At 37.7% G+C, this 14,334-nt stretch overlaps 1 protein-coding gene across 1 annotated transcript; it reads left to right on the top strand.

Annotated features, from left to right (window-relative positions):
• The first annotated feature begins 2,929 nt into the window (after positions 1 to 2,929).
• LOC131435373 (alcohol dehydrogenase-like) lies at positions 2,930 to 4,919 on the top strand. Its single transcript, XM_058603186.1, has 5 exons — positions 2,930 to 3,080; positions 3,821 to 4,054; positions 4,119 to 4,292; positions 4,528 to 4,664; positions 4,729 to 4,919. The coding sequence occupies exons 1-5, from the start codon at positions 2,988 to 2,990 to the stop codon at positions 4,847 to 4,849; spliced, it is 759 nt and encodes a 252-aa protein (XP_058459169.1). The 5' UTR covers positions 2,930 to 2,987; the 3' UTR covers positions 4,850 to 4,919.
• Positions 4,920 to 14,334: the final 9,415 nt, after the last annotated feature.

Genomic DNA, 14,334 nt, shown 5'->3' with positions numbered 1-14,334 from the left:
CTGAAGGAACGGAATATCGAATGGACGTGAAGTGACGTGGGAAACTGGTGGTATCAACACATTCGTATTTGCACGGTAGCCACCAATATTTGTAAGCATAACGTTTGGCTGTGATGAAATCGGTATGTAATTATTTACCATCCCTGGTACATCATCGCCAAAGGGCCCGGGGGGTTTGTTACGGGTCCATGTCGTTTGACAAGTAGTGCTTAACGTTGCTCCAGTATGAACACTCGATACTGATAACCCAGGGCATTGGAAGTTAACCGTACTGCCTCCCATCCGACGATAATGTTCCCCAGTCAAGCATGACTTTGTTGGATTAGTTGCAACACACCGACTGGCCGCAACACTGTGCGCGGGAGCATATGGTTTTAACTCTTGATTTAAGGCAAAGGTATTTTGTGGAAAGATGGAATTATAGCTACACACTGGCAAGGACCTATAGGTTACGGGAGGTACTGCTGACACACTTGTTACTACTAGCGTATCATGGATCATTGGCCTACTATTACTAGAGGAATGTATGACCGCATTGTAGTCGTACTCTAGTGCCCTACTCGTGCCTAACATATTGTTATTACTAGCTATTATTTCTGATTGTTGATTACAATTCGATCTGGTAGGAAACTTAACAATAGATGGCGGTGCACTGTTAGTAATCTTCCGCTGGACTCGATCGGTGCCTATCTGCTCCAGAATGTTTGTTTCTATTAACGAACTGCATCTAGTCCTATGTGAAGAACTCACCGGTGCTCGGCGGGGAACGTCGATCGTTATTTCCGCATGAGATACATAACCATCTGAACCCACTGGTACCAAATCGTGGGATACAATCTCAGCAGCAGAACACGGAAAACATTTACCATCTGTTGAATTTGGTGTTGATGCTGATGCAGGACCAGAAACTGCTATGTCAGGAACGTTCGATGCAGGTGGACTTGAAGTGATGAGAGCTGGAATACCAGACTGCTGAGCTGCTTCAGTGTTAACGATCATTGGCGAAGGATTACTGGATGACACTACTTTCACATTGTGTGATGTGTCCACTTCCTGCTTGCTAAGCCACGTCCGTACTTTCTCCTTGCTAGCTCGACTGCTCAATCTCGATTTCCTACTGACTCCATCTTCTGAATTATCTGCTTCTGCTAGCAGAAACTCGTACTTTTTCTTCAAGAAAGTTTCCTCCATCTCAGCTAATTGCATCCTAACATTTGCTTTTGCTGCTTCTTCCTGCTGTATTCTTTGCATTCTTAAAGCCTTTTGTTCCTCCAACATTTTTAGGTTAAGTTCAATTCGACTTGAACATTTGCTTGTAGACGAACGACCGACTGACACACGTGATTGAATCATGGATTCCTCTTCCCTGCACTGCTCACATTTCCAACTGCGATTGATATCCGCAATGGAATCTGTCACATTTGCACATCCAAAGTGCATCCATGTCTCACAAACATCACATCCTACGAGATTATCAACTGAATCCGGGCGATCGCATTTAGTGCAGTGTCTCGCCACCTCCATCTCGTCGATATTCGTGATGGTAATATTATCACAGGAAAATCTTTGAAGATTGTTCGGATGGGGAAGTACCACAATCTTGATAGCAGCTAAATCGCAGCTTCAAAGCTGTAATATATTTTGTTTCTATGAATTCAGTTTCATAAACTAATTTTAACTTACATTTTCGTTTTCTTCTTCCTTTTCTATCCGAGACAAATAGCGCAAAACTGTACGTAGTAGCTTGTATAGCTAATAGGTTCAAATTTGCTTGTACGGTATTCGCATACCCAATATTACTGTCATGCCCATGTAATCGAGCCGTACTATTAGTCTAAGTATTTATAATTATTTCCATCAGTTTCTTTAAATTCATAAACAATTGGATGTATAGTTTTAGTTACCTAGTTAAATTCAATAAATTCAAACACTTAGATTTACACTCTTAGCACTTAGTTATTTTAAATTATCAGGAATAAATTTGTACTGAGACTGCACTGTTAGTTCACGTACTGTTTTATGCTGCAGGCGACAGTTTGGCACGCGGTCATGTTGCCTGACGTTTTCGACTGACATTTATGCTCTCTTCCGTTGACAGCAGTGATCGGTGTTGAACCTCACCACCGCGGCACGAATCAGCCCTGCGGTTTCGTAACACCAGGCAAAGTGTAATAAATGTATTAAATGTTTATATCCTCTTATAAACAGAAATTCTAAGCTCCGTCTAAAAAACAAATTGTTAATTTATAAACAAATTTTCAGACCAGCCATGCTTTATGCAGTACCAATTTGGTCAAGTTGTTGTTCCACCAGGAAGAAAACGCATCAAAGGATTCAGAATAAAATTCTGAAAATGATTTTGAAGCGTCCTCCCTGGTTTAGTACAAATGAGTTACACAGACTCACAAATATGAAACCATTAGATGTAATGTCACATAATATTATAAGCAAATTCCGACAAAAATCGATGCAATCTTCAATTGAATCGATTCGCTCTCTGTATTAGTTAGTAAGTTAGTATATAAGTTCCTTTTCCCTATTACACAATACAAGTAGGTTTAGAATTCTTTACACAAAAATCTCAGAATTGCGGAAGCAAATGATGTCCTCATGGTAATAACCAAATCATGTATTCAATAGGGCTGAAAAGTCACCACTTGTGGCTGAACACCCAATTTAAATCTTAATAATTTAATTTTAACTCATATTCCAATAAATAGTTATTAAAAAAAAACATTCATTACTGTATTACTCAAAAGCTCAGTAGCAATTAATAAGCAGTTTAATTCAATACACAGGTACTAATCTTTTTATTTGATTTGCATATATAATTATAAAGCGTATTGTTCATTCGAAACATTACTGCTAGATTTACATGCATATTTTTTTTCTCTTAGATAATCAATGTTATTATGTGTGGTATAAATTTAGCCAGTACTCGAAACATTCGCAGCAAGTGTCGATCAGTAGTCATTTGTAGAAGCAGCATGTCATTAAGCAACAAGAGTGCCGTGATTACAGGTGGAGCAAACGGAATTGGTTTCGCCACAGCAGAAGAACTTCTGAAAGCTGGAGTTTCGGTAAATTGCATTTTCTTATCTAATACGTTTCTGTGTTGCTTTGTTTACAATATTCTTATGGAATTTCCTATAGGCTCATTAAATGAGCCGTGGTTATGATGAGCATAGTGAAAATAGTATAGTACGTTCGTGTTCTATAGCTAATCGCCAAGGAACGGCCTATAAGTTTAGCTACTTTCCAAATATAATTTTCTGGCGTAGGACTACGTATTTGTTTTCTATACAGGGGTGCGAATTCAAAACACGGAAAAAGCTGTACCATCAGTGGTTAGGCTTTGGACATCTACAGCTCATCCGATCTCATTTCGATGTCATCACACCCATTACTTGGAAATATTCATACGCATCGATTCGAGCAGATAAAACATTCAAAATCACGGTTTTCAAAAATTCACAAAGAATTATTTTCGAATCAATATTTCGCACAGACAGAAATAAGTTTATATGGAACACAAAAAAAACGTTGCCTAAATATTCAAAACAAATGTTACCAGTGATTTTGACAAAAGGTTTGTAGTCTTACATCAACAGTTCGAGCAACTTTGGAAAGTAAATCGAAAGAAGTTTTTATCTGCCGATTACTTGATACTAAAACTCCCAAATGGCTATTTGAACTATGGAAAAGCTGCGCATATTTAAGAATGTTTAAGTATTTTATTGTATTTTGGTAAAACAATTTTGTTTGTTAGAGTATTTACTGGATTGGCTCTTAACAAAAACGTAATATTCTGAAATTGCAGAAAATTCTTATTTTGGATCTTGGCATCAGTTTGGATACGGCCCAACAAACACAATTGAAGTCCTGCAATCCAAATGCTACCATTCTCTACTCTGAATGTGATGTTTCGAACAAAGCACAACTTGAGAAGGTCCTTTGCCAGGACGCCGTTCAATGGCTAGGATCGATCGACATTTTGGTGAATTCAGCAGGTGTGTTCGATCGTGATCCCGCTCGTTGCATTGGCATTAACTTGGTAGTATTCATGGATGAGAGCACGTTCAATTGATTGGTTTTACAGATTACTCATCTCATTACAGATTGGTTTGATTGACTGTACAACGATCATGTTCGACTTGATGGCCAAAAATAAATCTGGTAATGGGGGTGTCGTTATCAATATTGCATCGGTAGCTGGATTGGAACCTTCACAAGTTTGCGCAGTGTATGGTGCTTCGAAATTTGGAGTCATTGGTTTCACGAGATGCTTAGGGGTAAGGGAAAAACACAAAAGCGATGAACTCAAATAAAGGTTTACCCGCATTAGGCCGATCCGAGCTCTCCGTCATTAACTTTTTTTCTTCTTCGGCTATGACTGAGCTGCACATGTAGCTGTGTGCATTTGCAACTCAGCCATTGCCGAAGCAGAAAAAAGTCTGTACCGGAGAGCTCGGATCGGTCGGATTGGCCTAGTGCGGATATACTTTAAATCTGATAGACCTTTTTCAGCAATCTGAGCAGTTGTGGAAAGACGCGGGTGTAAAAGTGGCTGCTGTTTGTCCGGGAGCGACTCGCACCAATATGATAAAATTAGCCACGAAAGATGCAGCTGCAGTTAAGCTAATGGAAACAATGACAGTTCAAGAGTAATGGCTTGTAGCACAGAATATGTATGCAATAGAAAAGAAATTTAAATAATTGTTTTTACAGGCCGAGCGTCGTTGGCAAATGTGTTATTAAGGCCATCCTGGAAGGTGACCCTGGATCAGTTTGGGTTGCGTCTGAGAATAAAATAAGTCAAATTCATTTTGAACCCAACAAGTTTATTTAGTAAAATAAGCTGTTAAGTTAATATCTCAAAAGAAGAAAAAAATACACACCAACTCACGACACAATTCAATAATAATTCAAAGCGGATATTTGTTAATTGGTGTTTCAACTATTTATTTATTGCCCTTTTCTGATTTTATATTTGCACTCCGCCCCTTGCAAATTAATTCTGAATAAAAGAGATGAACAAAAAATTAAAGGGCTGTATGCAAGACGCGAGCGAGCACGATTACATTAAAAATGAAATAATTCTGAGATACCCATAATAAATACAAAAATTAAAATGATGGTGGATAAACAGTGACAAATTGCATACTTACTCTACTTTTAGCGTTTAGATTTTTTGCGAATGATCAAATCGACGACGAATGATTAGATCCTTTCAGAACAATTGATCTTACTCTATTTTGATGAATTCCTCAAATTTTTACATTTAAAAAATATCGTTTAAATGAAAGTCAATTATGATGATTTCAAAATTACTTAAGGAGTGTATCGAAAATACGCTATCCACAAACGATTTTTTATTCAAACTAAAAATTGATCCTTTATTGTACGAGGTTAAACTTAAGCATAATGATAACCGCATGAAATTTAAGTTATTCCTTCACGAATTTTCGCACTTTTGATCGAACGCTCTTCATCAAGTTCCGGACAAGTGTTGCATCGCATTTTTTGGACGCATGAGTCCAAATTCTTTTGAACTCCTGCATGTTCCCAGCTGCCTTACCAGTCTTCTTGAAGACTGTAACGTAACGTTCGATGTGTCGAAGCTGAGGACAATTTGGTGGATTGATATTTTTCTCAACGAAATGTATACCCTTTTCTGCAAGCCAATTGAGAGTGGTTTTGGCATAGTGAGCCGACTCTAAATCCGACCAAAACAGTGGAGGTGTACTATGCTTCTTTTATAAAGGCAGCAATCTCTTCTGGAGACACTCAGATCGATAGATTTCTGCATTAATAGTTCCGATAGTGTAAAAAACAGTTGACTTCAAACCACTGGAACATATAGCTTGCCATACCAGTACCTTTCGACCGAATTTCTCCACTTGAATCGACCTGTCCGCATCGCTCACATCCTCCCCAACGACTACAGTAAAGTATTGTGGACCTGGAAGGGTTTTTGAGTCCTCCTTTACAAAAGTTTCATCGTCCATCAAAAAGCAACTGCAAATAACGCGAGTACTATTTCCGGGCCCTTGTTGTTGCTCGCTTCTTCTGTTCTACACTTTGTTTCGAGATTTTCTGCTTCTTGTAGGTCTTCAGGTGATTTCGCCTCTTGACACGCTGGATCATTCCGACACTCGTTCCTGCTTTTTTGGTCAAATCACGTATTGACACTCAGAGATGGCATTTCACCAGAGTGATACACGCTAGAGTCAGATTTTTGCCACACCGAGGATGCAAAAAACGAAGCACCGCACAAAGAGGAAAGCGCACTTCTTCTTAGTGTCGAATAGACAGCATTTGAGTGTGTGCTTGTGGTTAAAGCAGCTGGTGCGAGTGAAACACATTCTCTTCGCATAAATCGCTCACACGCGCTCTCGTCTAAACAAACACTTCTGTGAACTTCAATTAATAGAGAGTAGATCTGGCCTTGCTACGCAAACCATACTGCAGAGTGCTCACCGGCGTGTACACCTCTGTGAAAGTATCTGCATCCACCTCAGAGAATTTATTAGCTAATGCTCTAGCACTTTAGTGCGATTCAGTGGAAGAGGTAAAAGGAAATAAACAAACGCGTGCACACTTTACACAACAGTGGTGTATAAATGTGAAATAGAAGAGCTCTCGTTGAAGTTGTCAGTGCGAGGGGAGAAATTTTGCTTGCTCTTCGTCACACAGAGGAGATAGACATCTCGGTTGACACTGCACTGATTTGTTCTTCATGATTAGAGATACCACTTTCTGGTCCAGTTTCGGGTTGGAAGAACGGGGTTTTCTGCCTCTTCCTGGTAGCTCATCCAAAGAATAGTGTTCTCCAAACTTTTTAATGATGGTTTTGACACTGACATGATGAATTCCAAACCGCTTCGCCAATTTGCGCATAGTGATACCCTTCTCACTTAGCCATGTGTCCAGAACCTTAATTTTTGACTTCCTTTTAAATACGCGACATTTTGAAAACGCTGAATTTCAACCGCACAATCAAGCAAACAAACGAAAGCTGACAGCAAAACGCACAGCATGCTGTGATCGGAGCATAAAAAACCATCACAAATACATGCGTACAACACCAATGTATGTGGATAGCTTATTTTCGATATACTCCTTAATATATTAATTTTGGATACGAACAATCTCAAGATATAAGTCTGGACAAATGAAACGATTTTATATCATAATAATAATTATCAAGACAGAGAACGCATAAACTTATTCATTTTATAAACAACGATTAGAGAAGATTTTATATATTTTGATCGAAAACTGTGAATAACCGTCAACCAATAAACTCAGTAATAGTGTAATTTTAATGATCCTTCGTTAAAAGGCGTCGATAATCTTCGAGTGTCCGAAAATACAATGACAACAATACAAGGAAGAAAACATGTGAAACAGTCCGCGCAAAATATTTGGTTACTTTCATTGATTTTCACTTCTGCATATTAGGAACCAAATTCTTTCATTTTGTTCATATCAGTGGGCTGTGCACTGCTTATGTGGTATGAAATCAGTTGTAACAGTTCGTTGTAAATGAAAGATAACGATTGAGAAATGAATGTTCGATAGTGTTTTTCAATACAATGAAATATTGATATACTTTTGAATGGGATTTTTTTTTATTAAACTTATGTCATATTATTGACACAATAGAAGCATTTGGCGCTCTGAACATCGAGAAAATCTGTCATTAACTTCATCAATAAACCGTTTGATTTTGCAACTGAGACAGCAATTTGTTTTCAACTGCCATAAGCATAAGCTACTGAAGCCCCTCCTGAAGTTCGCACAGTGCTAAACGTGACAGAGAGAACAACACAAATCTTAAAACTGAGCTGAGTAATTCGTTCTTTTTTTTTTGAAACTGTTCAGTAACTCATGTGCATGGAAAAAACACTAACACAGTGAGCGATACTTGAAATGAGCGATACTTGAAATTTTGTGGAATTGTTATGGACAAAACCGTTCATTATTTTATATTCGGTACTATCCAACTATGATTTCATCGAATAAATTGAGAATCTAAAAAATAATGTGACTTAATTTGACCGTGCACGAGATGCACGTGAAGACGAGACGCCACTGGTTCATATTGTAACTTTATATTATTAATATATGAACTAACATTGTTATAGTTACAACACAAGCAGTGATAAGACGCTTGTTGTTTTGAAACGTACAATATTGAAGCTTTCGAATCAAGTTAAATGAGGCAAATCCATCAACAAATCATCGAGATACAAGCGCTTAGAATTAGGCCCGAAAAGTTTATCGCCGATGGTTCTAAATTGGCCTACTAGTTACTGGAGAATCAAAATAAACTGCTAACTTGTATCAGACCCTGTCAGCTTGGAGCGAAATCAATCTTCAGTTCAGCAACGCCATCGTGTGGTATCACATTCAACCTATCATGTCAATTGTATGGATGCGCAGTGCTGCTATTTTGGCGCGCACGAATTTGACATTTCTCTCCCTTACTTCTATGTACGAGATTCGATACGGACTCGCCTGAGGGCGACATGCTCGCAAAAAAGGATGTTGCCAATGATTTGTTCGGGAAATGTAAGAACTGGATATCTTGTTAATATGATGTCTTTGCTTGTATTCAATACCAGTGAAAACGGTTTCAACACACCACGCACATACAAAAGCGACTATCCAGTGAGCGAATGAATGTAACTTTCAGCTTTGTCGTCCACTCACCCTTCCTCGCTGGCAGCCAGGGGTTAACTAAAGCAGAAATGTATTCGGGCATATATTTATAGATTCCCATTTGTGCTATAGTTCATACTGCGCAAATCGGACGAGAGGATGCCATCATTGACGCACTGTGACTGGGACTGTGATTGACTCGTGAAAACATAGGTCAATTCAAACTAAACTTTTAATGGTAAGAAATTGAAATACTTAAACGACATTACGTCATAAGTTTAAGTTAAATGTTTCCGAATCGATTGGTAGTTAAATTATATATATCTTTCAAGAAATCACTGAGTTAAAAGCGTTCAAAATTATAATAGAAAAAGGTTACGCGGTTAGATTTGCATTTTTTAAATTGACACCCAGCCTCGTATAGTGAAGAGTAAAGGTCAAACCGCATTCGGCCGACATTGCCATCGCCGATCTTTTTTTCGCTCTTCGGCTATGACTGAGCTGCCGGCGTGCGAATGTATAGGTACGCCGGACCCGACATAAAATTCATATCTTTGGCAACGATATTCCTCACCGAGCTTTTCGCACCGTAGCAACTGTGTCGGGTCCGGCGCACCTATACATGCGCACGCCCGTAGCTCAGCCATAGACGAAGCAGAGAAAAAGTCAACGCCGGAGAGCTCGGATCGGTCGGATCGGCCAAATGCGGAGAGCCCTTAAGGCATTTTTAATGCCAAAAAGTTATTCATTACCGAAAAGGACAATTCGCCATCACCAGTTTGCAAATTTTCAAAAATATGTAGGACGACTCCAGTAGTCATCTCAGCTCCAGTAGTCATCTCATAACATACGAAAACCATTAGCTAGAGTGAGTTCTGCTGTCTCTGTCCGATTGACCGCAAGGGTAAGGTAAAAATAGGTGCATTTGCCTCGAATTTCATGTCGCTATAACAGCAGTTTTGAAAAATTTTCTAATCATTTTATATTTTATCTTTATTTTATTTTATTTCTGCAGCAGGGAAAAGCCCACTGGAGATTAGTTATTATCAATCTATCACTATGTCTACAATAGGCATAAAACCTCCTCATCTTTTGTACCAACAGATTACAGAATATCCAAATGATACATTTCATATTATTTCATATCATTAACTATTATAACTACATAGCTAAGTACTTAGAACTAACGATAAACTTCTAAAGAGATAGTGTTCGACAAAACAATTTCCTGATAGTATCACGAGGTAGATGAAAGTCGAACTGACTTGAACAGCTATTGAACACTCGGCACATACTGACAAATGAATCGTTGTGGCCATAGTTGGTTCTGGAGGCTGGAATGCGTAGGAAAAGATTAGTTCGAAGACAACGACGACGAATATCAAAATCTAGCAAACGTAACAGCTACGAGCAATCAATTCGTGACTGGAGAAGATCAGAAATGAAAACTGCCTTGAACACATTTCTGCGAACATGGTAGTTGGCGAAGCGGCGCTTCGGAAGCGCAAAACGAGTAAATTGATGTTGAATATTTTTTATGCGTTGAATGTCGTTTTGATTGTAGGGTGACCAAACCATAGCTGCATATTCTAGTATAGAACGGACCAAAGCACAATTTAATGCTTTGAGGCAATATATGTTTTTGAAGTCTTTCGTCACACGAAAGACGAACCCTAGCAGTTTCGAGGCTTTATTGATGGTATATTCAATGTGCTGTTTGTAATTCATTTTCGAATCCAAGATAACTCCCAAGTCTTTAATACACGATTCTCATCTAAGAACAGTTTGTAAGATCGTGTAGTCGAATTCAATCATAGAATGTTTGCGAGTGAATGATATAACTGAACATTTTGAAACATTAACGGTCATTCGATTTACTCTACACCAATTTGTAAAAATGTCCAGTTGTGACTACAAGAATCTGGCGTCTTCGACGGTTTTGATAAGGTGAAAGAGTTTGAAATCATCAACATACGATAACTTCATGCATTTTAGCAAAATGTTTAAATCGTTTAGGTAGAGTAGGAATATGAACGGTCCAAGATGACTGCCTTGAGGAACGCCGGAACTGACCGTAAATGGAGACGTAGTGCAATCTCCTATTTCCACTGACATGTCGCGATAAGTTAAATATGAGCACAGCCAATTAAGAAAAGGTCCATTGAATCCAAGTCTACTCAATTTCGAAATTGTGATCCTGTGATATTATGTCTTCGAGCCGAAGCAAAGATCCGATGTATCCGATTTTATCACAATTCATTGATGGAAAGTCGACTAGTAATCGGCAAAATAATATGGTGACTCTACTATTAGGATGACTATTGGTACAATTGCCATATTTCAAAAACGGTTGGTCCGATTGATTTGGTGAATTCATGTTTGTTAATATTTATCAGAAATTTGATTGGCTACTTCATCATTTAGAATTTTGCGTACTTTCATAAAATCGGATCTAAAATCATTTTAAAAAATATTTAAACAATTTTCAAAAATCGACTGAAACTTTCTTGTGAGAATCGGCTCAGACGAACTTGAACTTGTTGAAATCGGCTTGTTAAACGAGGCTCTGTTTTACCTGCAATTCCATTAAAAGTCTTTCATTCACGTTCGTCTTCGAATCATCAATGTATAACAGTTCAAATTGTATTTCTAGTGCATCTTAGTAGTACAACTTAAAGTTTTTCAGAATTTTTGGACGAAACAAAAGGTTAATGATTACGAAAAAATACATATGGCTGAAACACGACAGAAATTCGAGAAGGTTGAGTTGGGTTGAGGACTATAATTCGATTTTAGCTACTTAACACATACTTGGGATAGTGCCCTTTTGAGAGAAAGGGTTATTGTTTGACTATTAGTGAATTTGTTTGGTGTCCAAGACAACGTATTGCAGATATCGGTTCGGACCAGTAGAGACAATAAACGAGTTGCTTGTTGCATCGACGTTGTTTGTTATGTTCACGCGCGCGGTGAGAGATAGCCCAAAGATGATGCAGTGTGAGTATACCCAATATCTTTATTTCATAGGAAACTTTAAATTCAATTTATTTTACCATTCTAATTCATTTATTCATGTCGATTATAATACGTCTACCTCGAGCGATTGCATTCGCTAGGAATGATTCCAAAGAAAGGAACTTATGATTTAAGTACAAGTAACGTTGAGAGTCGTTTTTTCGCTCAAAGACAAGAAGAGGTGACTCTACTGCAACGCAACCCGTTGGTTTAAGTCCGACCAATCAGTAAAATAATGTGTTGACTCGATTGATGAGATGACTATTGGAGCAATTACTCGATTTAATGGTGTGAAATAATTTCACGTCGCCAGTAAAAAATAGTTTCCTACAATTAAGCGAAACGTTCAAGTTGTTCAAGTGGAGGGAAAAACAATAATGATGTAGCAAAAAATAGATGTAACTACTTCACAGTATGCTGGTTTTAAATCAAACAATGGTTCGGAGCAAATAATGGTTATCGGTGCAAAATGTTTTCAGCGCAGTAAAACTACTTCAACACTCCCGATGTGCAAATGTTAGCATATTTGAAGTAATGAATGGCTAGCCGAAATTCCAATAGAATCACAGAAACCAGTCCGTTTGACTTTGTGTGCCCATTTTTCTTCAACTTCCTTCGAAATGTCAGTGAAATATGTTACAAATATACGTGAAGGCGGCAAATAGTATTTCATTCTCAGCGCAAAATTAATAAGGTGTCATTTTATCTTAAAGGAACTTTCGCTATGATGTTTGTTCGTGGATATCGATATGTGTTATCACAAGAATCATAAAAAATTGAACAATCCTTGCGACAATTACAGGGGACATGAAACATCTTAACAACTAAAAAATAATTCAGATTTCATTTGTTTATTTGTTTGATTGTTTCATCTGACGACAAAAGTCTCAATGAATCCAATATTAGGTTAAAAAATCGAAGATTGAGACTCATTTTGAACGAACTTAGTATACGAGGTCTGTTCAAAAAGTTCCCGGAATTTTTTAATTGCGCGCGTCTGGAGAGTCCGGTGGTCAAATTTTTTTTTTATTGTATTGGTACATATGTCCCTAATATATGGTGAAATTTTCAGTTGGATTCATTGTTTACATTCTGTCTTGTAGCGGCTGGTGTAGACGTGTTTTTTGAGCTCGGCGATTTTTGTTAGTTTAAACAATGGAAGAATTGAAGAGTCAAAGAATTTGTATTAAATATTGCGTGAAAAATGAAATAAAGTGTAACGAAGTGTGCGAAATGTTACAGAGAGCCTACGGTGAGTCTGCTATAAAAAAAAACAAATGTTTACGAGTGGTATAAGCGTTTCCAAGATGGCCGCGAAGACGTTTAAGACGACGAACGCTCCGGTCGACCCAGCACGTCAATAATCGATGAAAATGTGGGAAAAGTGGAAAAAAATGATTATGGATGATCGCCGAATCACTATTAGAGAAGTTGCTGATGAAGTTGGCATATCAGTTGGCTCATGCCATCACATTTTTTCAAATGTTTTGGGCATGAAATGAGTGGCAGCAAAATTCGTTCCAAAACTGCTGAATTTTGATAAAAAAAACAAACGCATTACCATCATTTAATCATGCCCCAACCTCCTTATTCACCAGATATCGCTCCGTGTGATTTTTTTCTGTTCCCAAAGTTGAAGAGACCCATGAAAGGACAGCGTTTTTCATCGATTGAAGAGATAAAGGCAGAATCGCAGAGAGTGCTACAGAGCATTACAAAAAGTGACTATCAGAGGTGTTTCGAAGACTGGAAAAAAGGCTGGCATAAGTGTATTATATCTAGGGGGATTACTTTGAAGGGGACCATATAGATGTAGACGAATAAATAAATATTTTTTTAGAAAAATGAGTACTTTTTGAACAGACCTCGTATAATACAATTTGCTTTTAAATCGATGTACATCGCATCAATTTCTACCCTTTCTCCCATCCGGGAAAAGCAGGTCGAGGTGAAATCAAGCGAATGAATTACAAGCTCGAGACATAGAAAAATGGTAGATTTCTAATTACTACAGCCTAATAATTATTTTTTCATAAAAGGTAGATAATGTCCCAGACACAACTGGAGGACCCGAATACGAATAAAACTGATGCTTCCCTCACTCTATACTAAAGTACGACTACACCAAATAATGTTATAGTAGTTTATTTTTGCGTTTTCACATACTCAGTAAAGGAAAACTTCGCCTAATCCTTTGGGAATTTTTTAATGGTTCAAAAAAGATCAGATTTGCGTAATTTATCCGATGTTTATAACTGTGATGTACTTTTTGCCATAATTTTTTCATTTGAACCAGAATTCAGGAACTTGAACTGAATTCAAGAAATAAATTCGAAATATAGAACAAGCTCAGAATTCAGCTGCAAAATTTTGGCTAGGAATCCAGATCAAGAGTTCAGTTCTTGAATTTAGTTCTAGAGATATTAAACTGAGCTTATTTTCGATCCAGAAATTCTAGAATTTTTATAAATATACATTCATTAATTCATTCAAGTTCAAGAACTGAACTCCGTTCCGAAATTCCGGTTCGGAGTTCAGATTTATCATTTAGTTTCAGAATCTAGATCGAAAAATCGAAATCCTGAATTTTGTTCTAGAATTCTGAAGTTGAAATTTTGAATCAGCATTGAGAACTCAAATTTCGAATATGAA

Source organism: Malaya genurostris, chromosome 3 (assembly GCF_030247185.1).
Source record: "Malaya genurostris strain Urasoe2022 chromosome 3, Malgen_1.1, whole genome shotgun sequence".
Taxonomy (NCBI): domain Eukaryota; kingdom Metazoa; phylum Arthropoda; class Insecta; order Diptera; family Culicidae; genus Malaya; species Malaya genurostris.
Note: the sequence above shows the minus strand (reverse complement) of the source record. Positions and strands in the feature narration are given on the sequence as shown.